A 26,805-nucleotide genomic window follows, 5' to 3' on the forward strand; every position below is an offset into this window, starting at 1 on the left:
AATTGATGTCCTCCAAGAGCTGGAATATAATATGATTCTATACTTATCTTCCCTGCATTTTCCAGTTTCCACTTGTCTTCATATGAAACAAATGGCACTAAAGTCAATTCTAACCAATGGCCTGCTGGGGTTCTGTCCTCCCGTCTCTCTGCAGATGGACACCGAGGCCAGTGACTTGCTGAACAACCTGCAGGTGAAGCTGAACAACGTGCTGGATGAGCTCAGCAGCACGTTCGGAACCAGGTAGCCCGATCCCGACCGCCTCGCAGCGGGTTTCAAGTTAAATCGGCAACCACATGCGCATCGCTTCGTTTTGATCGACCCTTTTTGTAGTTTCCAGAGTCGCATCAACGAATGCATGCGACAGATGGCGTCGCTGCTGTACCAGATCAAAGGGCCGCTCAACGACAACAACAAGAACCAGGTGGACGCCGACTCTGACAACATGCTGCGGCCGCTCATGGACTTCCTGGATGGAAAGTGAGTGGGTCGACATTTCCATCTAGTCGTTCACTTGTTCTTGTTCTTGTTCTTGTTCTTGTTCTTGTTCTTGTTCTTGTTCTTGTTCTTGTTGTTCTTCTTCTTCTTCTTCTTCTTCTTCTTCTTCCTAAAACTCTCTGTCCTTCGCAAATAATTTGGTTAAATATCATAAATTACAAGTTTTAAAAGAACTTTCAACAATGCTAGCACCAAGTCAGGGTTAACGCACTTACGGTCCACGTGTCCCATCGACCATCGTGTGTGTGTGTGTGTGTGTGTGTGTGTGTGTGTGTGTGTGTGTGTGTGTGTGTGTGTGTGTGTGTGTGTGTGTGTGTGTGTGTGTGTGTGTGTGTGTGTGTGTGTGTGTGTGTGTGTGTGTGTGTGTGTGTGTGTGTGTGTGTGTGTGTGTGTGTGTGTGTGTGTGTGTTCCCCCTCAGGCTCACACTGTTTGCCACCGCGTGTGAGAAGACTGTGTTGAAGCGCGTGCTCAAGGAGCTGTGGAGGATCGTAATGAGCAGCCTGGAGAAGACCATCGTCCTGCCACAGGGCAACGATACCTTTGTAAGCTGAGCGCCGTTTGGCACTAAAAAAACTACTTAATTTCCTATATATATATATATATATATATATATATATTATTTTGTATTTATTTTTTCCCCAGGGAGCACAGATTCTCTCGGCTGCGAAAGAATTGGGCCAGCTCTCCAAACTCAAGGTATCCTAATGTCTTTGTACGTTAGACACCGTGTTAAATTCCCCCCAGTGTTATACGACGATCACTCATCTGTGGTTGTGTTGCGTCTCTTTGCTCATCCTTGGGATGTGCAGGATCACATGGCAGGGGAGGCTAAAAGCCTGTCTCCCAGGCAGTGTGCTGTCATGGACGTGGCACTGGACACTATCAAGGTCAGTTTTTACCGCGGGTCTTTGGTTTCCTCGGGGACGCTGGGCATACGGGTCAAATTAGCCTCATCAACTATTCATCCATTAATCGGGTACCCAGAGCGGCCATCGGGCAGCTCAAGGCCAGAAGCTGTCTGATTTAAAGACGTGTGTGGAGGTTAAAGTGGCTAAAATGAGCCAGATCCTTTTGGAACAATGTTGAATTGTTTCTGTTGGTGTGAAACCTAACCTTCAGTTGTTGCTACTGGAGTTTCAAATGGACCACCGAATTTTGCAATTCGGACCGTATCTCGACAGTTTCTGCTGCCGTGGTGAAACTCACATTACTTGAGTGAATTAAAATATGCTAAATCCAAGATCGGGAGCATTTCTGTAGACTCTGTCTAGTTAACAGTGCAAACTACGGCCAAAGTGTTTCCCTGGGGGAGAACCGGAGGGTTTGCTCACGTGCACTCACGTGCACTCAAAGCCCGGCTCAACAAACACGGAGAAGTTCTGACTGCAACACACACGGAGTGTGACTGACATTACTTCACAATAACTTGACATAGATAATAGTCTTTTGCTTTTGTAATAAAGCTCTCAATGTTGCAGCCTTAAAAAATACTTTTTGCCCAAGATAAAGCAAACCTCCAGATGTTCATATGGCCAACTCACCCCTCTGTTTCCTCCGCAGCAATACTTCCATGCGGGAGGCAACGGGCTAAAGAAGGCGTTCCTGGAGAAGAGCCCCGAGCTCTCCTCGCTCCGCCACGCCCTGTCCCTCTACACCCAGACCACAGACACGCTCATCCAGACCTTTGTGACCACCCAGCATGCACAAGGTAGGGTTAGAGATTTAGAAATGCATTTCCCATGATAGACCAGCAGAGGGCAGTACATGATAAACAAAGACTGAATACCCCCCCCCCCACCCTCTTTGCCCCCGTGTTTCAAAGTGCGGACATTATCTTTAACGTGTCATTGCTGTCTTCTCTCTGTCTCCCGTGCTGCCTCTGTGCCAGTGCACAATGGGAAGGGCATACGGTTAACCCCCAGTGAAAAAGTACAGCCCAGCAAGGGTAGGTTTCAATTGGTATCATTCGCCAGCCCGTCCTCTCCCCCCCTCCCCTCTTTCGCTCCCTGCCGCCGAGGTGGGTGAGGTCAATTCAATCCCGAACCCTAACCCCGTTCCACCTTCTCGTACGGACCCCCGCATCATCAATCACAGTTGTATTTTTCCGCCTGCATCGGGCCAAATGGAAGCTCATTGATTGTGCGTTTGAACCAGGTTCAGGCGTGGACAAGCCAATAGGAGACGTGTCCGTCCAGATCGAGCTGCACACTCATCCCGGGAGCGGGGAGCGCAAGGTGACCATCAAAGGTCTGTTTGATTTCTCTTGATACAATGCAACATGGGTTGTCTTTTTTTGCCAAGTACTCACTTTCTGATTGCGTCCCGCTCTTTGTGCACATTCCTAGTGGTGGGCGCCTGCGATTTAAAGTGGCAGACCTCAGGCATGTTCCGGCCCTTCGTGGAGGTCACCATGATCGGGCCTCACCTCAGCGACAAGAAACGCAAATTCCAGACCAAGTCCAAGAACAACAGCTGGTCTCCCAAGTACAACGAGACCTTCCACTTGTGAGTGCTTTTGTTTGGTTTGTCCACGAGTATTAGAATTGTAATATAATTGCTACTTTTCAACTTTTTTTAATTTTTATTTTTTTACAATTTCTAAGCTGTAACTTCTATTTGTTTTTTGACTGATGGCCGTATTCACGAAAATATAAGGAGTCACGGGCCAAACAATGTGTTGCCATAAATCAAAAACATTTCTATAAAAATAACAGTTTACCATTTCACATTACAAACATTACATGTGTTTATTGGTGTCTGCACGAAGTGTATCACCCACTCCTAAATTGAAATCAAATTATTATCTCCCACTCCCTCTTCCCCTCTCCCTCTCCCTCTCCCTCTTCCCCTCTCCCTCTTTCCCTCTCCCTCTCCCTCTCCCTCTCCCTCTTCCCCTCTCCCTCTCCCTCTCCCTCTCCCTCTTTCCCTCTCCCTCTCCCTCCCCCTCTCCCTCTCTCTCTCTCCCCCTCTCCCACAGCGCCCTGGGTAATCAGGATGGCTTCGAGTGCTACGAGCTGCAGGTCTGCGTGAAGGACTACTGCTTTGGCCGCGTGGACCGGGTGGTGGGCGTGGCCGTGATGCAGCTGAGGGACATCACGGGGAGGGGCAACTGCGCGTGCTGGTGCCCGCTGGGCCAGCGCATCCACATGGACGACACAGGCCTCACGGCCATGCGCATCCTCTCGCAGCGCTCCAACGACGACGTGGCCAAGGAGTTCGTGAGGCTGAAGTCGGAGACGCGCTCAGCCGAGGAGGGCAGATGAGGGGAACTGGAAGGGGGGGGGTTTAAAGACTAAAGACAGGGGGGACGGGACGGGAGGCCTCCTGGTTTCACGTCTAGAGACTCTTTTCAGCTGCTGCTGACTGTTGTCACCTTCATGCCCGGGGGGACTTTTGGACAAACACTCCATGTCCCCCAAAACACTCAATGTATTAACGGGGCTGTCACACACACGCACACACACACACACACACACACACACCTGCTCACTCGAGCTTCACACTCTTACTCTTGTCATTCAAGTTGGCAGGGCCAAACAAAGTTCCCACGCCTCACAGGTGTTGTTGTGCAATAACCCCCCACCCTCTCACCTGAACCCCCTCACACCCTGGCCGTGTTTTTTTAATTAATTTTGTTATGCCTTACACTCTGCAAACTGTGAATGTGTGAAGTAAAGAAAAAGTGCTCGGCCTCTTCTAAAAGCCGCACGGCTTCGTCTCATAGAAAGAAAGGGTCTTCAGTCTGATGAACAATGGCCGGTCTTTTTACGGCCTGACAATTATTGATCATGAGCTGATGAGATATCGTACCGCTTTGACGAGTCACGCCTCAGGAGGAGGTACTTCAACCTATGACCCCTTAAACGTGCCCCTTAGTTTTGGTGGTTTTGTTAAATGTGTGCCTTTTCATGTGAACCTCCCGTGATATATATATATATATATATATATATATATATATATATATATATATATATATATATACACGTCAAACTATAGCTCCGTTAGCAGCTCCGCTGTAACCATGACGGCAGCTGTTTTTATTTATTTATTTTTATATATATTTATTTTTGTCCGAAGACTGCGTTTAATGGTTGTTTTCCACGAGGTGTCCGGTGGGACTCGAGCTGCCGTGGTTGGTGGCGACTCGTGTCCTGGACCAGTGATGGCGAGACCTGTGTTTTTATTTAGAGTTCAGAAATATATGTTTCATTTTCAGGTAACAACTTTTTCTTCCAAAAAAAGAATAAAACAACAACAAAAAGAAAAGATATCTGAACATTTGAACGCGAGTGTAGAATGACTTGTGGTTTACATTTCTGCTCGGTCTATGAGTGGCCTTACTTAAGTGGGGGGGGAAACTAATGATGTTTCTCTTTTTTTTTTTCATATCACTGTTTTTATTTCCTTGTATTTAATTTTGGCTCTCTGCAATGAGGAGCCGGACAGTTGTTGTTGTTTTTGTTGTTTTGCCCATAATGATGTCAAATAAGTTTTCCAAGTGAAGGTCCTTATCATTTTTCTACTTCTTATCTTCGATGATGTCGTAACCTTTTGTCCCGGGATTTCTTCGCGGCCTGTTGTATATTCTGTGTTCTGATTGGTAGACGCTTCCTGTGGATCCTCCATCGTCATGACGCACAGCGAGGCGTGTCGCCAGCCAACTCGCTCCCGACTGACGGAAGAATATTAAAGTGTTACTTTTAACGAAGGATGGATATTGCTGTAATATGAGAGCCCTCGACTGTAGGAACCCCTTCTCCTCTTTGTTACAGGAAGTGACCCGTTGTGCATACAGACGTCTCACAGCCATTCTTTGATGCACACACACACACACACACACACACGTCTCTTGTGCCAAGCTACAGATGTTCACTTTTTATTGTATTCTTTAATTCTCTGTTTTCTAAATGTGTTAACCCTCGGACTACCGCCAAGTCCCTGTAATAGTTAACGAGAACGGTTTATCAGTCGTCGTCGCTGTGTTTTCTTTGTATCGTCAGTACTTTTGAAATGTTGTCGTCACCATGTGAACATTCTCTTCAATGAGTTTTGTATAAAGTATTTGAGAAGTATCTCACCTGTCTGTTTCTCTCCCCCCCCCCCCCCCCCCCCCCCCCCTAGTACTTTACAACATGGACTGCTGATTGTTTTAAGAGTTTTAGTTATTTCACTTAAAGTTGCAGTGAGCGATTCTAATCAAGTACAATTATAAAAACTGAAAACCTTCCTTTTCTAAATAAAATAAAAGCGGTAGGAAGAAAGCATGCATTTTGCATTTAAAGAATTTCAACAGATGAGTAAAAGCCGGAGAACATTTAACATTTTGAATCCTCTTACCTTCAAATTTACTAACATATTTTATCCTTGGGGTCAATTTAACCCCAGCAATTTAAAGCTCCAGAAAATTATTATAATTCAAATTATTTCCCAAGTTTAAGTGTCAGGTACTTTGTGTGTTTGTTGACTACCTAAATATCCATTTACATAAAATACCCCCCCTCTCCCTTATATATCCAGAATACCTGAAAAGCTATTTATGTTATCAAGAATTCAAAACATCTGTTATGTTCAGAGTCAATTTGACCCCTTGGAAAAACAAACACAATTTCAAAAGTGTAGAAGGATTTTATAGGTCATGTTACCACTTGTCCCATACATCCCATAATGCTGTGAGTTTGTCACGCTCTCGTCGGCCCGGCCTTGTTTCTCTGTCATCAAAGCGTACAACACGGAATGTGTTTAGAGACATGGTGGTTGAGAGACAACCGGAGGGTCAACACTGAGTCTCATCCTCATCAGAGGAGGAGAATAATAATAATAATGCATCTAATTTATATAGCGCTTTTCGTGGTACTCAAAGACACTTTACATACCATAATTATAACATCCTAAAAGCTAAATAAAAATAAGAATAACGAAAATTACAGGTAAAACAAATAGGGACTTTGTCAGTTGCTCGGACCCTAATAAATAAAAATATTAAAATCATAGAGCAAACAATTACACATTAAAAGCAGTTCTGAACAGGTGGGTTTTGATTTGTGATTTGAATATGGAAAGATCAGTGCCGTCTCGGATGAGTTTCGGGCGAGAGTTCCAGAGGGAGGGGTCAGATATGGAGAAGTCTCTGTCACCCCACGTCCGGTGCTTGGTCCTATGTGGAATGGACAGGAAGTCGGCATCAGAGGAGCGGAGCCGACGGAGGGGGCCTGATGGAGTGTGGTGGTGGAGCAGGTCGGTGAGGTAGGAGGGGGCCTGATGGAGTGTGGTGGTGGAGCAGGTCGGTGAGGTAGGAGGGGGCCTGATGGAGTGTGGTGGTGGAGCAGGTCGGTGAGGTAGGAGGGGGCCTGATGGAGTGTGGTGGTGGAGCAGGTCGGTGAGGTAGGAGGGGGCCTGATGGAGTGTGGTGGTGGAGCAGGTCGGTGAGGTAGGAGGGGGCCTGATGGAGTGTGGTGGTGGAGCAGGTCGGTGAGGTAGGAGAGGGCCTGATGGAGTGTGGTGGTGGAGCAGGTCGGTGAGGTAGGAGGGGGCCTAATGGAGTGTGGTGGTGGAGCAGGTCGGTGAGGTAGGAGGGGGCCTGATGGAGTGTGGTGGTGGAGCAGGTCGGTGAGGTAGGAGGGGGCCTGATGGAGTGTGGTGGTGGAGCAGGTCGGTGAGGTAGGAGGGGGCCTGATGGAGTGTGGTGGTGGAGCAGGTCGGTGAGGTAGGAGGGGGCCTGATGGAGTGTGGTGGTGGAGCAGGTCGGTGAGGTAGGAGGGGGCCTGATGGAGTGTGGTGGTGGAGCAGGTCGGTGAGGTAGGAGGGGGCCTGATTATGGAGGGCTTTGTGAGTGAGGAGAAGGATTTTGTATTGGATCCGTTGTGGGACGGGGAGCCAGTGAAGGCTCTGGAGAACAGGGGTGATGTGATCAGTGGGAGTGGGTGAGCAGGCGAGTTCTGGATGTATTGGAGTTTGTTTAGGATTTTGGAAGATGTGCCATAAAGAATACTATTGCAATAATCAATTCTGGAAGTGATGAAGGCGTTGGATTAAAGTTTCAGCAGCAGATGAGGAGAGTGATGGGCGGAGACAGGCTGAGATGTTTTTTAGGTGGAAGAAGGAGGTTCTGGTGATTTGTTTGATGTGATGTTCAAATGAGAGGTTGCTGTCAAACATGACTCCGAGGTTGCGGACGTGAGGGGAGGGAGACAGAGTGGAGTTGTCAATGGTGAGGCAGAAGTTGTGACTGGTTTTGGTGAGAGATTTGGGGCCGATTAATCAGGTCCTCCTCAACATCCATTCTCCTCTCCGTCACTTTCATGTCACTTCTCATTGACAGAAAACCTTTCCTTTAGAAGTCATTTTCATTTGAGAGAGAGAGCAGAAAGAGAGAGCACACAGAGAAAGAGAAAGATAAATGGTTTTGAAGGCCGCTGTGCAAACTTGTACATATTTGCTCCACCCCTTTGTTGTGTGAACTATCTTCACGGGAACCATATCTTCCCCTCCCCCGCGTCATGTGAACTATCAGTGGTTCTCGCATTACTACAGCTGTGGTTAGGTTAAGGAACCTAAAGCTTTTTGAAGATTATAAAATGGCATGTTATGGTGACCCCAATATCATCCAAAACAACTAAAACAAATGTCTGTAAAATGTTGATATTCTTTATATGTTTTATACAGCTGACCCCAAAAAACACTGATGCGTACAAGTTGTGTACAGGACATTGAAAACATATCATCATGTTCATTTTATGTTTACCCAGTTGTCCCCATTAAATTAGGAAAAGTCATGACATATGAAGCAAAACTAATTTTGTCATATATTTGGAGACGTTTTACATTGAATGGAGTCAAATTGACTAACCCCATTGGTCGAAGTGATTAATTCTAGTTTAAAATCATGTACAAACTGAACTTAAACTCTTCTGTCACTCGATAACCAAAACCAACAACTAACAAGCTAGCGACTCATCTCATTTGAATCCTTATTCGATGAGAAGCAGCTCATAGAACTGGCTCACAAACGGGCCACCGGGGCCAAGTTGAGTTCCTCTGTCATTTGTTTCAGTTGGAGTAGCAATGTCGGACACACATTTCCAAATGTAGACAAATGAAAGCTAAATGTCGTAAAGGCGTACTGTCCCTTTAAGATCGAAAGAAAGCGTGGGAGAGTTTCTAGTAGTACAGTGCACGCAGTTATTTTTGGCTTATTGTTTTAAACCGAAGGCTAAATTATCAATTGGCAAAGAATCGTATTTCACTTATTTTTTAAGGAGACATACACTTAGATATAGATTTCATTTTTCATGGCACGCTTTAGTCAGTATCAACTAAAATGATGGGTCAGGTCTGTTTTATGACATCCATGCAGATATACACACACACACAATAACTAATTTAGCAAGCTGTTCATCTGTGATCCCCTGGACGACACACAGCCCTCCCTTTGTGTTCTAATCAAGATTATAAATTCCATTTCTGTCCACCATGAAATCACAATATCATGTCAATAATGTCATGTAGTAAATCATTTATAAAAAAGAAAAGAAAAAAAAATCGCTATCCTTCAAGTAACAGATGCTTGTGCGAGGAAAAGAAACAAGCCCTGGGTCCGAGCATGTGCACCTGCCACAGGATGTGTGCCACCTGACCGCCCAGAACGCCATCCCCTGATTGGGCCGTGCACCTGTGCTGTTGTTTTTACAGCCCCCCCACACCCCCATTCCACTCTTCGCTCCTCCTCCAGGTCCAAAGATCGCTGCACTGTTTGCTCAAGCCCTGAGTTGTTAGGCATCTGAGGGCCGAGGGGGGGTTGTCCCACAGCTCTTCCGGCTTCAACCTGAAACCTAACCACTGTAGGCACCTCTCTATCACAACCGCGCCGCTTCACCTGTCGTCCCATCCTGCGTGTCTTTCATCCTGCCGGAGGCCCCAGATCAAGCCCCGTTCTCCGTCGGGGCCTGGAGGTCCAGGCAGAGCACAGTAGAGGTCGGGAGGGGGGGGGCGGTGGGCGCCTGGATTTACATCACCTGAGGCGAAAGCAAAGGGAGGGTTGATATTTGCCTCTTTCTTTTTTGTCCCGTTGAGGGCCCTGAGTTCCTTTGTCTATGCGTGTGTGCAGGACTGTGCACAGGAAGTCACTTCGTCTTTCCTTTTCTTTTATGAGGTATGTGGCTTGTTTTTTCATCTGTTTTGCACACGTTGGCGAAATGGTGGATGTACAGCACTTAACCGGTGGGGAGGCTTGTGTACCTTTTTGTAATGTGAGGCACATTTCAAATCAAAGTCCGAACCCATTTGTTTTCAAATGTCCTTAGTTATGAGAGTGCGAGCGACTGAAACAAGTCAGGGTCTTGCTGAGCAACACAGTGTATTGATGACAAACGGTGTCCCATCGTCCTCTACGTGGACGACAGACAATTGTTTTGGACTTACGTTGAAAACAAATATGGGAATGAGCTATATATATATAAACAAACAAAGAAGATGGGCATTTCTAACCCTAACTCATCCGCAGGTGAACCAAGCAAAAAACTATAGATCTTTGTTTCTCTGCCCGCGTATTCAAAGAGCAATTCTGAGCGAGTTCACGGTCACGTCCCTATCTTGATGTTTGTGGCGACGTAGACTTCCCTCTGGTGCAAAGGGTTGAGAAGGGAGTGCCTCCCCGTGCATTTACAGCTCCCCAGAGCAGATAAAAGAAAGTCTAAAGGATGTCGCTCGATATCAGCTCATGCACTTCCGACTGTGTTTTCCCGCCTGGCGTTTATGAAAACATACCTTCAATGCTTTTTTTTTTTTTTTATGGCTGCAAGAGCAAACCAGGGTTCTGAACCGTAATTGTACGCAAACAATACCCTCAATAAATATAATAGTTCCCCTTCTCACTTCTGCCACAGTTTCTCTTTAGTCGGTCCAGCTATGAGGAAGTGGCGCTTTGCCCCGCTGGCTGCGATCGGCGTGTGATTGGTGAAACGCGGTGCTCTTTGTCCAGGCGGCAGGTGTGGAGATGCTGAGCTGAAGATGGGGTCGGTAACGTCGCACTTCGGCCCGTTGTGTGGGAAAGAGGAGAAGAGAGGTGAGCTCTGGCCACGCGCATCAAACGTAAAGAAAAAAAGGTTCTTCTTCTTGTCCTCGCATCGTGTTTGTAGCACACGGTGGACCAATCGCATTACTGCACGTTGTCCTCGACCAATCAAAGCGGCCCATTTCTCCCCCCGCCTCATCCGCCTTGTGTTTTCTGTCACAGAGGAGGAGAGACTCTTTCGTGCCAACGACAGACCCTTCAACCTGTCTTACCGCTATGCCGTGAGTACTGATGGGGCGAGACAAGCGTCCGTCTGCCTCCGCCACCGTTCAACCTGTCACTTCCCTCTTCCTGCAGGACAACGCCATCAAGACCGCCAAATACAACCTGTTCACCTTCCTGCCGCTCAACCTCTTCGAGCAGTTCCGGAGGCTCGCCAATGCCTACTTCCTCTTCCTCATGGTCCTCCAGGTAGATACCGTGTCAACGCGGACTGTATATCACACAGGTAGCCAGAGGGGATCATGTATGCTCTCCGATGGCGGCAGAGACGGATGTCTTTGCAAATGTTGTCCACAAATAATTCGGGGCAGGAAATTTGACCTTTTGACCTGATGGTATTTAGCCTATTTGAATATAAGACATAATGCAGATGCTTGGTATGAAAGAATTGTTTTCTTCTCCTTTTAAATGTGTGCGCTCGGTTCCGTTGACAGCTCATCCCGCAAATCTCCTCCCTGTCCTGGTTCACCACGGCCGTCCCGCTCATCTTGGTGCTGACCATGACGGCGGTCAAAGACGCCAGCGATGACATAGTAAGAAGGAATCGACCCGCCGGGAATTCGTTGAAACGTGGCCGCTTCGTGGGGATTCTGCTCAAACGGGAATAATGATAACCCCAAAAAAATTTCCACTGCTTTGTCCCCCCGAGTAGAACCGACACAGAAGCGACAAGCAGGTGAACAACCGCCTGGTGGACGTCCTCATCGATGGAGAGTGAGTCGTCTGGCCACCCAGATTCCACGCTACACACTTCTGACTAAGGATTAAAGCACAAATATACAGTATATATATCCATCTTTCTGGAGCTTCAAAAGGTCATGTGTTATTTCATTTTGGGATCTCGTGGTGTGTTTTCATTTTTTTACCTGGCAGACTGAGAAATGAAAAATGGATGAACGTTCAGGTTGGAGACATCATCAGGCTGGAGAATAATCAGTTCGTCACAGTGAGTATGGAGATGTCACGATAATGATAACGTGATCGTGGACCTCACATCCAGGACCTCACATCGGATCAGGAGTTTTTCCTGATCCGATGTGAGGTCCTGGGACAGGGATGTCGTATGTGTACAGATTGTAAAGCCCTCTGAGGCAAATTTGTAATTTGTGATATTGGACTATACAAAATAAACTGAATTGAATTGAATTGAATCGTGAATCTTTATCTATGATCTACTTTGGGCGGTCCGCACTGTATTTTAACACTTTCCCTTTTTAAGGCCGACCTCATGTTGCTGTCCAGCAGCGAGCCTCTCAACCTGGTCTACGTGGAAACGGCTGAACTGGACGGGTAAGTGTGTGTGTGCGTGTGTGTGCGTGTGTGTGTGTGTGTGTGTATATGCGCGCGGCTGACGGACGATGCCTCACACTGGTCTTGGATTTCTCCCCCCCCACCTTTGCGTCGGGTCTCTCTCACGTCCTCTCGATGTGTCTCCCCCAGTGAAACCAACCTGAAGGTGAAACAGGCCCTGACGGTAACCGGAGAGATGGGGGACGGCATCGACGCGCTGGCTGGCTTCAAGGGTGGGAAGCTGACAGAAGATGTGTTCGACATAGTCGAACATTCTGGGATAACAGTATTTGTGGCTGATTAGTGTTGAGCCATTGGGATTTCTCTGTACTTATTTCCATTCAAATCCACCCTTTTGTGTTAGAGCTGAGGTAAAACATTGAGGTACGAACAATGGAAATTACACAATTAAGTGTAGAACTAAATACCTACTTGTCCTCATGAGTACATCACACTCACAACTTATCTGTGTTGCTGATATCTCTCTCTCTCTCTCTCTCTCAGGTGAAGTGCGATGCGAGCCCCCCAACAACCGTCTGGACAAGTTCAAGGGAACCCTCTCCCTGGACGGGCAGACCTACTCCCTGGACAATGACAAGGTGCTGCTCAGAGGGTGCACACTGAGGAACACCGAGTGGTGCTTCGGTCTGGTCATCTTCGGAGGTAAATAGTTGTATTATGCGAGCAACAGAACTCTAACATGTAACCCCCCCCCCCCCCCCCCCAACTTCACTCAAGTCGACAGGCCCTCTAGTACATCACCTACAGTGACCTGGATAGGCAGAGGGCACTCCCCAGACGGACCAGGGCGCTCGTGCGACCAGTTCCAGTTGGGAGGAAAAATGTATCTAAAAAAGACCAACACATACAATAACACATACAATTATAATAATAATAGTTCATTAATAATCAAAACATTATTATTATTATTATTATAATTTGCAAAGATAAACATAAGATAGATAGATAGATAGATAGATAGATAAATAGATAGATATATAAATAGATAGATAGATAGATAGATAGATAGATAGATAGATAGATAGATAGATGGATAGATGGATGGATGGATGGATAAATAAATAGATAGATAGATAGATAGATAGATAGATAGATGGATAGATAAATAAATAAATAGATAGATAGATAGATAGATAGATAGATAGATAGATAGATAGATAGATAAATAGATAGATAGATAGATGAAGGTTTCTTCCCTTTTATCCCTGTGAAAGGTTATTTTTGGGGAGTTTTTCCTGATCCGATGTGAGGTCCTGGGACAGGGATGTCGTATGTGTACAGATTGTAAAGCCCTCTGAGGAGAATTTGTGATATTGGGCTATACAAAATAAACTGAATTGAATTGAATTGAATCGATAGATTATAATGGCAGTTAATGGTAAGTAGATTAAATAAACTCTACTTTAGCTGACCAACTTGCGCTCAGTTAACAATTCATATGCTAAAACGAATCCAGAGGAACAGAATTAGATGTTTTTAGAGCCAACAACCACTGAACTGGATAAACATTTAAAAAACGACTCAATCAAACTCTCTGCAGCTTGCAATTAACGGGCATGTGTTGGGAAGTCCAAGTTTGTTACATGTACTCCAAAAAGTGAACCGATGAATTATGAACTATGAATACAAACTTCCTTACGTGTCAATAACCGATCAAGAGTACATCGGGGCGGACTTTCCCTTCGACGCCGTCTCTGCAAATGCCACAATCGTATATCCCATCCACCAGCGTACGGACATTAACCAGTGATGGACTCTCTGCAGGTCCCGACACCAAGCTGATGCAGAACAGTGGGAAGACAATATTCAAACGGACGAGCATTGATCTCCTGATGAACGTGCTGGTGTTGTGCGTGAGTGTCGCTGCCACACAGACACACCCGAGCTCACGTGTACAGAAAGTCTTGACATTGAAATGCGGATTTGATTTTTCAACGGATTGATACCATCGATTTATCTTGTCTGATATCTTGACTCCATCAGATCTTTGGCTTCCTGGCGTTAATGTGCACCGTTCTGGCCATCGGCAATGCAATCTGGGAGGTGAGGGAGGGCTCGGTGTTCACGGTCTTCCTCCCTCGTGATCAAGAGGCTAGCGCCGCCCTCTCTTCCTTCCTCTCCTTCTGGTCCTACGTCATCATCCTCAACACGATGGTGCCTATTTCGCTCTACGTCAGGTGCGGTACGGCAACAAACAAACAAACAAACAAACAAACAAACGGCAGTCGTGACTAACCCCCCCCCCCCCCCCCCCCCCCCCCCCCCCCCTCAATGTGTGTCAATGTCAGTGTGGAGATCATCCGTCTGGGGAACAGCTTCTACATAGACTGGGACCGGAAGATGTACTACCCCAAGAGCGACACCCCTGCCCAGGCGAGGACCACCACGCTCAACGAGGAGCTGGGCCAGATCAAGTACATCTTCAGCGACAAGACCGGCACCCTGACGCAGAACATCATGACCTTCAACAAGTGCTCCATCAACGGGAAAGCTTACGGTGAGCTGCTCATGCAGCGTTTATATGCACGGACACGCCAGTCGGTGGCCGAGTGACTGATCTTGGGGAGTGTGTTTCTCTGTTCTTCAGGGGAGCTGTTTGACTTCTCTGGACAGAGGGTGGAAATAACAGAGGTGGGAGAAGAATGCCAGACGCACCATTTGTATATCTCTGTGGTCGGTCGAGTATCGCTCCAACTCTCTTTGTCTCTGCTGTCTCGCTGCTTTCCCTCCGCAGAAGACGGACAGAGTGGACTTCTCCTGGAACCGGCTGGCCGATCCGAAGTTCTCCTTTCACGACCACAGCCTGGTGGAGACGGTGAGGGATGGAAACCCGGAGGCTCGGGCCTTCTTTCGCCTGCTCGCTCTGTGCCACACCGTCATGCCCGAGGAAAAGAAAGAGGGTGAGCGGCTTTGTGGATGCAGAGGTTTAAAACAGAAGAGTTACAAACGCGTGTGTGTCCTGGGAAATCTTAACGGAGCTCGGCCCTGAATTGCGTGGATTTCTTCTCTTTCTTGTTTCCTTATACATGTTTTACCTCCTCTTATAAACCATTTTTCGAGTGGACCCAGTGACTGACAGCAATGGTCCCTCCCCTCTCTTGCCGTCTCAGGCGAGCTCTACTACCAGGCCCAGTCTCCCGACGAGGGCGCGCTGGTGACCGCGGCGAGGAACTTTGGTTTTGTGTTCCGCTCGCGCACACCAGAGACCATCATAGCCATGGAGCTGGGCAGGCAGGTCGTGTATGAGCTCCTGGCCGTCCTCGACTTCAATAACGTCCGCAAGAGGATGTCCGTCATAGGTGAGAGGGAAAAGGTTTGGTTCAACTGTGTTTCTTTCAATGTTGACAAAATATGACGTTTGAGTCTCTGTAGACTTTCAAGAGAGATCGTAATGATTTTTAAGTGATTTAAGCCTTCATACTAATATAATAATATCGAGCCGATACTGACTCAAATGGCTGTAGCGGTTATCGTGTTAATGGGGCCGATCTGTTCAATTCAATTCTATGTTTCGAGAAGAAGAATCTGACCAATGTGTTGCTGCATTAAAACAGTTTTCACTTCAATTGAAATTCATGGTAATTGTGAGTGTCAGTTGCTGCTATTATTTTCGCAACAAGTAATTCAGTACATGTATTTATTGCATGGTATTGTTACATTTGGTACAAAATAAATCAAGCCTGATGTCGGTTTTAAAACAATGATCCGATGACTGTGTCTTCAACCCTTTAGTAGAAGTCGTTGTCGTGGGTCCATTTAACTCCCAACATGATTTCCAGTACGTAGCCCGGAAGGCAAGTTGACTCTCTTCTGCAAAGGAGCAGACACCATCATCTATGAAAGACTGCACCCGTCCTGCAACAAGCTGATGGAAGTGACCACCAGACACCTCAACGTGAGCGACGCCGTCTGACTTTCTCTACGCGCCGCGTTTTTTTATTTGAAAGTAAAGTTTTTAAATGAATTCTTTATCGGTCCCACTGGAACAGGAGTATGCAGGAGACGGCCTTCGCACGCTGGTGCTGGCCTACAAGGACTTGGACGAGAGCTACATGGACGAGTGGAAACTGCGCCACCATGAGGCCAGCACCGCCATGGACGACCGAGAGGAGAGGCTCGATCAGCTCTACGAAGAGATCGAGAAAGACCTGATGGTCAGTCCACATCGATTGGCTCAGCAATAAGCTGGTTTATTTATGGCTTTGTTCTGTGGGTGCCTGCTTATTTGGGTAAAATGTGTAATATACTGCATATCCTGCGACATAATAACGTTAAATCCATAACGATGAAGACACCGAGAAATGATGAAACGCGGCCTCAGACCAACACAAGTAAAATGCAAATTGATGTTTTAAGTCTGCCAGGGGAAAGAACACGAGCTGTGAAAACAGTGTTGCGTCACACACACACACACACACACACACACACACACACACACACACAGAATGAATCGTGTTGACGTTGTTTTTTTTGTTTTTTTTCCAGCTGTTGGGAGCGACAGCTGTGGAGGACAAGCTGCAGGACGGCGTGCCACAGACCATTGAGCAACTGGCTAAAGCTGACATCAAAATCTGGGTGTTAACTGGTGACAAACAGGGTTAGTGAGCCACAGATGTCGTGTTCCTGTTCGAGTCACACATTTCTAGTACTAATACGCCTAATGTCATGAGGAGTATATTCTCCTATTCTCTCACGGTTGATCTCCTCCTCGGCGGCTCTAAGGGTGCATCTAAACACGCGGTTTCATGTGTCGATTCAGCAGAGTCACACAGTGAAGATGTTCTGGCATGTTTGATGTATGGTTTGCGTATTGAAACAGAGACGGCGGAGAACATCGGCTACTCCTGCAACATGCTGAGAGAGGAGATGAAGGAGATCTTCGTTGTGTCAGCCAACACGCCGGAAGCAGTCGGAGAGGAGCTGCGGTACGTCACGAAGAAATGACTATTGAATACAAAGAATATATATTTAGCAGGTCATTTTCCAACATCAACATATTTAATATAACTCTGACAAATCGTCTAATAATGTATTCGACACAATTTGACACACCTTCGATGCTCTGAGATGCTAAGGGCCGTTCAGTTATGCAGTTTACAATGATAACTGTATTTTAAACAGCTGGATAATTATATCCTCTAGGGACCATGGATCAATTACACAGTTTCACATTATCCATCACAATGTTTTCATTATCTGGACCATAAAACCCAGTCAGAGCTCTTCTTTGACTCCCGTCTTCAGGAACGCGAGGAGGAAAATGTGTCCCGACGCGGCGGAGGAGCCGTCTGTGATCAAGGGTCGAGCCGGCCTGTTTTGGCTCCAGAAGACGGAGAGAGTGGAGGACGAGAAGACGGAGGGCGAATATGGCCTAGTTATTAATGGGCACAGTCTGGTAGGAAGGCTTTTTCAGCCGCGTGTTCTATTCTTCACCAGCTGCTGGATAAACAAGACATGTTGGACCCTTTTATCTCCGTACAGTGTCGTCGATCCAGGAAAAGTCCTGCTGGATGCCCTATTCTCTTTTTATGTTTTTTTAAAAATGTATATATATATAAAGTGGCTTTGCAGCCTGTAAAATGCACGTTGCTATTTTACAGGCTGATTCTCGTATTTTTGACTTAATATATATTGCAATCTAACTACTTGAGGACTTATTGTTGGTGTCTGGTTGAATAATGTTTTCTTGTTAGTGGGGTTGTGTTGTAGGGGGGGGGACCCTACTCCTGACCCTCTAATCCCGTCTTCCCTCCGGTCCTCAGGCCTTCGCACTGGAGAAGAGCTTGCATCTGGAGCTGCTGAGGACAGCATGCATGTGTCGGACCGTGATCTGCTGCAGGGTCACCCCTCTGCAGAAGGCCCAGGTGGTTCAGCTGGTCAAGAAATACAAGCAGGCCATCACTCTGGCCATCGGCGACGGGGCCAACGATGTCAGCATGATCAAGGGTGAGCCCATCTCAGGGCGCCGCCGCCAGAAACCGAGAGAGTCCGAGAGAGTCGTATTGAAGTGAAAGCGAACACTTGGCCGATAGTTCTTGTTACTCATCACGCGAACCGTGCGTCTTTGTCCCCAGCTGCTCACATCGGTGTTGGTATCAGCGGTCAGGAGGGCATGCAGGCGGTTCTCTCCAGCGACTACTCCTTCGCCCAGTTCCGTTACCTTCAGCGCCTCCTGCTGGTGCACGGCCGCTGGTCCTACCTGCGCATGTGCAAGTTCCTGCAGTACTTCTTTTACAAGAACTTCACCTTCACCTTTGTGCATTTCTGGTACGCCTTCTTCTGCGGCTTCTCTGCTCAGGTATGATGTCACATCATTTTGAATGGGTTACATGCAGAGGGGGGAACGGAAATGTGTGATCGAGTGAGGCACTTTATTTAACTCTAAAAATAATGTTGAGAGAAATGACGTCTCTGGTTGAAAACATTTTTTCAACCACAAACCGTAAACATGAGTTTATGATCTCAATCTCTATATCAAGTCTTCTTCAATACAGCAAGATGTTTATTTAGTAGATTATGGTCCATTTAGAGTCAAATAGAAGCAGGGTATGCTTCAGGGCGTTGTTAGTTAATTGTAACATTTGGGTCGCCTAAAAATGTCTTAGTCGCCATTGAGTTTTTCCTAGCTCCATCCTCTCATGTCACTTCTGCTTGCAAAAAAAAACAAGATGGTCGACGGCCAAAGTACCGAACTAGAGGCTTCAAACGGCAGTCACCAAACCAACGGGATGTGTCACCTCTCATATGACGTCTATGGGAACAACTCAACAGACGTGCTCTATAAGCTCAAATGAGATTTCGGAGACCTGTATGGACATCATGGACACAACAATGTTACAGCAAAATACAAAATGTTTGCTCAAATGTAATGTTAACATTAACAGATCCAATGTTATTAGTTCTGAATGTCCTCTTTGTTGTTCTTGTTCACAGACGGTGTACGACGAGTGGTTCATCACCTTGTACAATCTGGTTTACACGGCACTTCCTGTCCTCGGCATGAGCCTCTTTGACCAGGTGTGTGGAAAGTTAGTGTCTGATATCATATTATGTATCTATACTACACAAACCCACCTGTATCCTCTTGTCTCTCTCTCTCTCTCTCTCTCCCTCCCTCTCTCTCCTCCCCTCCATCTCTCCAATCCTCCGATCCTGCAGGATGTGAACGACCGCTGGAGTTTCCAGTACCCCCAGCTCTACTCCCCGGGCCAGCTCAACCTGTACTTCAGTAAGAAGGCCTTCGTGCACTGCATGATGCACAGCTGCTACAGCTCCCTCATCCTCTTCTTCATCCCGTGGGCCGCCATGCACGACACGGTCCGAGACGACGGCAAGGACGTCGCCGACTACCAGTCCTTTGCTCTGCTGGCTCAGACCTGTCTGCTGATCGTGATGAACATACAGGTGGGGACAGCCAATGGGATTCATCAAAATGCCATTTTGTTTGGCTTTGACCAATTATGAACGACTGAATTATGTGCGGCTGAATTAAATACAAGAAAGCGCTCTTGCATTGTGTTGCAGCTGTGTCTGGACACCCACTACTGGACAGCAGTGAACCAGTTCTTTGTCTGGGGCAGCCTGGCCGCTTACTTCGCCGTCACATTAACCATGTACAGCAACGGCATGTTCCTCATCTTCACCACCTCTTTCCCCTTCATCGGTGAGTAGGCTCAGCTCGTACAATATGATAATAATCGCTTTTACTACGGGATTGTTGCCGCCGGTCTGACACGTCTGGATATTCCAGGCACGGCAAGAAACTCTCTGAACCAGCCCAACGTTTGGCTCACCATCTTCCTGACTTCCCTCCTCTGCATTCTGCCCGTGGTGGCTTTCCGCTTCATTGTCATTCAGCTTCAGCCCACCGTCAACGACAAGGTGAGACGGCACACGACGCCGACACGTCTTCTGCCCCGGTGCCTTTTCTCCCTTCAATAAATGAAGCTCTTTAAGGGGTAACACATGTTATGTGGCAATAATGCGGCCAATTTAAAGTCCAACGTTATCCCTCGTGTTCCAATCAGGCCTTCTGGTACATTGACGACAGGGATAGGGTTCAGGCAGCAATAGCAGAACAAAATTAAAATAAGAAGGGTTACTATTATGGATGTGATGAATACCCACAGGCTCTTGCGGTCACATTTGCTTGGTTTGATGTCCATGAACCAACAATTTTAATATGTTTAAATGTTGTGTCGTTGGACTGATAAAGTTCTATCAGCTTGCTGAGTATCATATAGCGTTAAACATCTTATTACTGAAACATTCAGTGACCGGCTGCCTCCACTTAGATTACATATCAAAATATTGGCCTTCACTGGCATCATCTGTGAGGTAGTCAGTAACTTGGGTTAGTAATAATAAACATAACATAACATGAATTAACAAGATCAAACAAGATTTTAAAGTGACGACTGTGATGGATTTAGCTGGCGCTTGTATATTAAGGATATTTAGATATAGCCTTCTAATAATTCTGAGGTCGCATTATGGAATAAGAATATACATTATAGAGATAGGTGGACCCTGACAAAGCATGATAATCAACAGCAACATGTATCCATATCCAGAGGTCCACATTAACTGTCGGTCCTCTAGGTGAGACACAAGTTGCGGAAGGAGGCGCTGCCGGCTCCGGAGCCCCGCCTCCCGCCCGCCAGGCGCATCAGCACCCGCCGGTCGGGCTACGCCTTCTCCCACGCGCAGGGCTACGGCGAGCTGGTGACGTCCCGGAGGTTCCTGCTGAAGCGGCCCCTGAGGAGCCGACCGGCGCTGTTCGCGCAGACGGACTCGCCGCTGGCTCAGAATCAGCCGCAGCTCTACCGCACCATCGCCGAGGAGCCGGAGGAACGGCCGCCGCAGAGTGAGCGGGAACCTCGCATGTTCTAGTTTCCAGCGGAGAACGTTTCCATTCAATACATTCCAAAAAAAAATGTATCTAATGGATGAATATCACTGTGAAAATGTTGAACTTGGCAGCACATGCAACCTCAAAGGACCACACAGGGGCTTTCATGTGTTTCAGCAACACTCACACCAGGGGCGTTTCTAGGATTTAAAGAAAGGCGGGGCTTAGCCCCAAGGGGAGTGGCATGTTTGCACCCCCATGTTTGGGGCCCAGATATCCATTGTTTTCAGACAGTCCATAGATTGGTTCATTCAGAACGAGCGTGATTTTGCTCTGTAGTTTTGCTTGCATTCAGTATAAGAGACCGAAATTCAGGGTCATAGTGAAACAAAAATATTAACTTTTCTCAAATGAAAAGAGAGAAATAATGTTCCTGCTTGTAAAGGAAAGACGGATAAACTAGCTCTCATACTCGCGTCACTCCCAAATCCCAGGGTCCTAGTGCCCGGGATTTAAATGGTTAAGTATGATGATGGGCTATTGGAGAGAAAAAATACAAACCAGAATGCACGCACATCTGTAGCATGTTAGAGTTATAAAAAACTTGCCCATGTGAGAAACAATAGTTTAATTTAATGACATAACCAAAATAAAAATAAAGTTGTTTTTTTTTAGGCCAAAAATGCCAAATTATTTGGAGGGGTTGAAGAACATTTTAGGGGGGGCCTAACGCCGCCCCTGACTCACAGGCTGCAGTCTACATCCCTGCTGACCCACAAGGTTTTTATTTCGATTTCCTGTATCACTTGCAATATATTTCCTTATAACGACAATCAACACACAGTTGTAAGCAGGGATGCACACTGTAATCTATCAGATGCTTAAAAGCATGTTTTCATTGCAAAGAAGAGGGATTAAAATCACATTTTCCAACACCATAGCTCACTGATGTAATGCTTTTCCAGTTCATTTCAATAATGACTTTATTGGCATTGAATCAAGTCAGCAAATCAAATCTGGGAAGTCAACCTGGGAAAAATTGTGAAAGATTGTTTGTTGTTTTATATACCATAATCATATAGTAGAAGATAAACAACCTGGAGGGGTCAGACTAAATGGTAAGCTTTATGAAATTTGGAAAAATTGTCCTTAACGAGCTAAAATGCAAAACCAGGAAACACCACATTGTTGTGATTTTAGTTTAAATGAATGTAAAAGGTTTTCACCACACTGCCTGCGACATGAAGTTGCATTTTGTATCTTTTTTAATTTTTAACTTTCTTCAAGTGAATTGTCAATACTCAGGGTGTCATTCTTAGAAAGCATAACACAGTGATTTCAGTTAAAAATCCACTATGTTCACTCTGTTGTTTACATAATTATATAAATGAAGATGATTTTTTGTTTTTACATTGTTTTAATAAGGCTCTGTGTTAATAAACTGTTTGTTCATTTGACATTTCTGTCGCCTGTGAATAGATGTACAACTCTGCAGTATTTTGTGAGGTATGATTGGCGTAAAGGTCACATGATGTCATACCAGACACCGCACATTATTCATGAAATCACCTTTTTCTTTTCAATACAAACACATTTTGTGTTAATTAATTTGTATCCTGTCACCCTTTCTACAACTCGATAACCTGCTTGACTTTGATCACTAGACCAAGTTATCTTACATCTCATATCTCATCATGATGTCAGATGGAGCACACCTCTGCTTGTGGTTTCCAAGGTCCCCCACAGGACCGGCTCATTATGACGCTTCCTTCTTCAAGTCAGTTGAAACAATGTCAATTTTGTAGATGAACTGAAACACGCATTGAGTACAAGCCTGCACACCGAATCTGGGCAAAAATGTCTGGTTATTGTAAATATTTGATAACCCGGACTTATTCCGGAAGCCTCAACCCTCTATATTTGTTTGCATTATGCATGCATTTAGTCTCTCTCTCTTTCTCCATCTCTATCTCTCTCTCCATCTCTCTCGTGCTTTCTCTCTCTCTCTCTCACTCTATGTCTGTCTTCCTCTCGCTCTCACATACACGCATCCTGTACTGTTACATCTGTGCGACACACACACACACACACACACACACTCACACACAGGCGCGCGCACACGCACTACAGTACCGCATTCAGCCCACAACTGCAGTGTCCTTCGGGACTGCCAGCGATGACATCACCAGTGGAGGGCCTGTCCCGGGCATGGCACGGATCCATTGGTTTTCTTATCCACAAGACAAACAACAGAGTTCATGACTCCAAATGTTGATAACCGGTTTGAAATAGAGGGGAGAAAAGGAATCCTGAAAAATGACTTTAAAATGATATCTTTAGAAGTCATATACTTTGCAAAGATTCAGATTTAGCATACTTTCCTTCTGCTCGAGGTTAACCCTTGCTCCTCCCCTTTCTTGCCACCAGTGCAGTCAGCAGGCGCCACAGTCTCCGGTGAAGGTCACCGAGAGACCCCACAGTATGGAACAGGGAATCAAAAGCTACATTTTGGCACCAATTCATTGTAATAAAACGCCACTGTTGCCATGTCTGGCCCAGGTGTAACTGTCTGAGACATGGCAACTGGTTTATCGGCAGCCATCATCGACTCTGGCTTTATAAGTTTTAAATAATAGTTGTAAAGGCAATCGTAACAGGCAACCACTAGGGCCTTTATGATTTAGCGAACACGTTAATAATAAAACACAACTCCATACTATCAAGTGTGCCTGATGTAGCCACGGCCATCAAATTATTTCTGACAATACCCGTGACTGTCGCAAGTGCTGAAAGGTCATTTTCCAAGCTAAAACTGATCAAAACATATCTCAGAAGCTCCATGTCACAAGAGAGGCTGTCAGGTCTGGCCATCCTTAGCCTCATGCGTTTCCGTTACGGCACTGGTTGTGACAAACATTGGCAATCTCCCTGCTGAACAGAGAGCTGAACATGCTGAAAGCCACTTTGACATCTATACTTTCCGCCTCTAGGGGTCGTTAAAGGCACCTTAGACGTATAGTATTAAACAATTGATTTGTGGACCGCCGTTTTGAAGTTCGGCATATTGGTCGTCACCATCTTTTTTTTTGCCTGTCAATCTGAAGGTAGCCCCGCCTTAAAACATACCCTGCTTTATGGTCTATTTGACTCTAAATGGATCTTATATACTAAATGAATATCATGCTGTATTGAAGAAGACTTGAAACTAGAGATAGCGACCATAAAGTCATGTTCACAATGTTTTCTGAGGGAATAAATCAAGAGAGAAGTAGAGTCATTTTCTCAAAGGCTTCCCTTTTCAGAACCAGAGGGTTGCTCGTGGACAACTAATCATTTACAACCCGTGGCACATGATTAGCTATCACAGTGAGACACGGGAACAGCTGAGTAACCTTTACAGGTGTTGATTCGGAGGACGGGTTAGCGTTAAGACTTTAGCCTTAACAGGGGTCAGACATCAGTGTAACTGTTTGACAAATGGGATAAAGAGAGTCATGCAAAGGGAGAGTTATCTATGAGGGGTGTCACTTGTGAGGCTCGGGTCTAAATAAAGGATTAACTTCAACCTTAGAAAGTGCACCCGCTCCCAGCTGCCACATTAGCACTGGTGGGCTGCGTTCACATGCCGCATAACCAACACTCGTGATCCCAGGAGAACACGGCGGAGGCAGCAATAACCCTTCTATGAGCAGGGATCTCATCAGTCTGGTCTGGTTGGTTACACACAGGGAAAGAAAATATTCCAAAAGGGCTTTTGGTGTGAACAGAGCCTCTCTATAACACCGTGTTTTGTTTTATTTGGCTCTCTGCGCTCGTGGCAAACAGGCAACAGTTCCCTGAACTCCTGTTTAAGAAAATAGAGATCACGCGACCCACGCCTGCTCAGTTCCGATGACGCCAGGCAAATGAGTCCCAGAGGCCTTGCTTTGGCTTCAGGGTTCAATAACCCCAGGGAGGAGGCTCCCGTGAGTATTGATTACTTTGGATGGGGAGGAGGGGTGGCGGGGGGGGGGGGGGGTGGTCCAAATGTAGAGCAGCGGCAGGGATCACATTTCACATTTAAAACAGTCACATTATCATGTAGATGACACACAGTGGAAGGTCAACATGAGAGGCATATTAGTTTCCTCTGATTCCTATTAGGCTGGCAAAATGTGTGTGCCATATTCTTTTTACACATTAATATATATATATATATATATATATATATATATATATCTCCGAGTGGTTTATTCGCCTTGCTGTGAGCCATCTTGTCCATTCACACTGACACTGTGTGTGAATCGCTCTGATTTCCTCTATTCGCCACACTGCCCATGGAGCATTGAGCATCATTTACAGATTTCTTCCCAGAGTGCATCTTCCCCCTCCCCCTCCTCTGCTTAAGCACTGCTTATGTTTTGGGTGTTATCCTCTGAAATAACCTCACATAAACCCTGCCGCTCCCTGCAGTGCAGATTAATCATTTATAGAACTGGCTAAATCATTGCATTTGTGCGCGCCAGAAAATATGACGGCTAACAGACTCTGCGTGAGCCACCTCTGAGCCAGACTGGGAACAAGGTCACGGGTCTAGGCTTTTGGTACGGATCAGGGTAAATTGAAGTAGATTTAGGCATCGGCAGCAAGGTTGAACCGAGTTGGTGTTTGTTTGTTGCAACAGCAGTTAATGATTCACAGAAATGGAGAAGACATCAGCGCATCATGTGGCTGCCTGGTGGAGAAATAATAGGAGTGGCCAAATGTAAATGATAATTTGGAATGGAGTTCTGCAAATATCAACTTCAGTACGGACACAACCAGGTGCATTCTGGTTGATATATCCTTGTGGCTAAATAAAGCATTCAGCTTAGGGGGAGAACTTTTTTTTTTGTTAAAGTACATTACTAAAGATAATTGGAAATGGATTGTCAAGTTATCCTGTATCACTTTTTGTTGTCCTCCAACTCATGTTGGAACCACATTTATTAAATGAATGAACTTATAAGAAACATACTAAAGATATGACAGACTTGGAATATTTGTTTATTTGGTAACCAACTTCACCTCAATGACATTACAGAGTACCATCATCTTCACAGTATTGCATAACAAGATACTCTGATCTGAGATATATAGAGACCGATTAAAAATTGAAACTTGACCCAAAAAACTTGACCCAAAAAACAGAAAATAATCAACATACTGTAAGACACTCAATAAAAGTTGCAGTGAAACAAATATGGATGGTCAGCAAAGCTGTTTGTTAAAAATGATTTTGGATGTATCCTAACACATTAAAAAAAATTATTGAAAAAGGCACATTCATAGAACAACCATGGGATATTGCATGCACAGTCCCAGGGGATACAAGCAGCATCAACATTACAAATGTATCACAGTTTAGTGGTAAACACATTAGAATGCACCAGTCATACAGTGTACCATATACAGTTATTGCGTTCATTATTGCTATAGTAAAAGTGATATATGTGCATTTATTCTCATCGATTGTTGAGGGGTATTTAAGCAGCATAGGGACATCATAGTAAAGTTTCCGTTCACATAAATTAACATTGACATTATGTCACCCAATTTCTTAAAGAGGTGCGATTTGCATAATTATAAATAAACCATAGGAGGGGGAGGGGGGGCCTTTAAGTAATGATTCTGTCTTTTGATGAAAATCTTTTCAGTTCTCTTAAAGATCCACATAACCACTGGCTATCAAAGTGCAACCCTCTAAGAAAAGCCCCGTTAGATGACTGGAGTATGCAAATCAAAATGGTCTGGGCTTAAAATAAAAAGATTAAATCATAGCAATGTTATCTGTAAACTTGACATCCAAAAACAAAACAAAAAACTATGCATCCT

The 26,805-nt window shown here is 45.7% G+C and overlaps 2 protein-coding genes across 5 annotated transcripts in view; both read left to right on the top strand.

Moving 5' to 3' along the window:
* LOC117740821 (protein unc-13 homolog B-like) overlaps positions 1 to 4,451 on the top strand; it is a 61,778-nt gene extending 57,327 nt beyond the window's left edge. For 2 of the 4 annotated variants that reach the window (XM_034547410.1, XM_034547411.1), the window contains 9 exons: positions 155 to 243; positions 334 to 480; positions 918 to 1,041; positions 1,142 to 1,195; positions 1,309 to 1,386; positions 2,060 to 2,207; positions 2,654 to 2,746; positions 2,845 to 3,004; positions 3,477 to 4,451. In XM_034547410.1, the coding sequence (XP_034403301.1) occupies positions 155 to 243; positions 334 to 480; positions 918 to 1,041; positions 1,142 to 1,195; positions 1,309 to 1,386; positions 2,060 to 2,207; positions 2,654 to 2,746; positions 2,845 to 3,004; positions 3,477 to 3,762 (1,179 nt within the window). In that variant the 3' untranslated portion in view covers positions 3,763 to 4,451. Of the gene's footprint in view, positions 1 to 154; positions 244 to 333; positions 481 to 917; positions 1,042 to 1,141; positions 1,196 to 1,308; positions 1,387 to 2,059; positions 2,208 to 2,387; positions 2,611 to 2,653; positions 2,747 to 2,844; positions 3,005 to 3,476 lie in introns of those variants that run through there. The other 2 variants (XM_034547413.1, XM_034547412.1) reach the window with 2 other exon arrangements.
* A 5,239-nt stretch (positions 4,452 to 9,690) lies between these two features.
* atp8b5b (ATPase phospholipid transporting 8B5b) lies at positions 9,691 to 21,264 on the top strand. Its single transcript, XM_034547285.1, has 28 exons — positions 9,691 to 9,715; positions 10,476 to 10,559; positions 10,731 to 10,789; positions 10,866 to 10,979; positions 11,225 to 11,323; positions 11,443 to 11,504; positions 11,664 to 11,736; positions 12,010 to 12,080; positions 12,231 to 12,313; positions 12,585 to 12,743; positions 13,866 to 13,954; positions 14,085 to 14,278; positions 14,390 to 14,598; positions 14,689 to 14,732; positions 14,836 to 15,001; positions 15,212 to 15,400; positions 15,881 to 15,996; positions 16,091 to 16,255; positions 16,587 to 16,698; positions 16,921 to 17,026; positions 17,346 to 17,496; positions 17,864 to 18,047; positions 18,176 to 18,399; positions 19,035 to 19,118; positions 19,260 to 19,505; positions 19,626 to 19,764; positions 19,852 to 19,982; positions 20,703 to 21,264. Exons 1-28 carry the CDS (start codon positions 9,691 to 9,693, stop codon positions 20,991 to 20,993), a joined length of 3,669 nt encoding a protein of 1,222 aa, XP_034403176.1. The 3' UTR covers positions 20,994 to 21,264.
* The last annotated feature ends 5,541 nt before the right edge of the window (positions 21,265 to 26,805 follow it).

Source organism: Cyclopterus lumpus, chromosome 12 (assembly GCF_009769545.1).
Source record: "Cyclopterus lumpus isolate fCycLum1 chromosome 12, fCycLum1.pri, whole genome shotgun sequence".
Classification (NCBI taxonomy): Eukaryota; Metazoa; Chordata; class Actinopteri; order Perciformes; family Cyclopteridae; genus Cyclopterus; species Cyclopterus lumpus.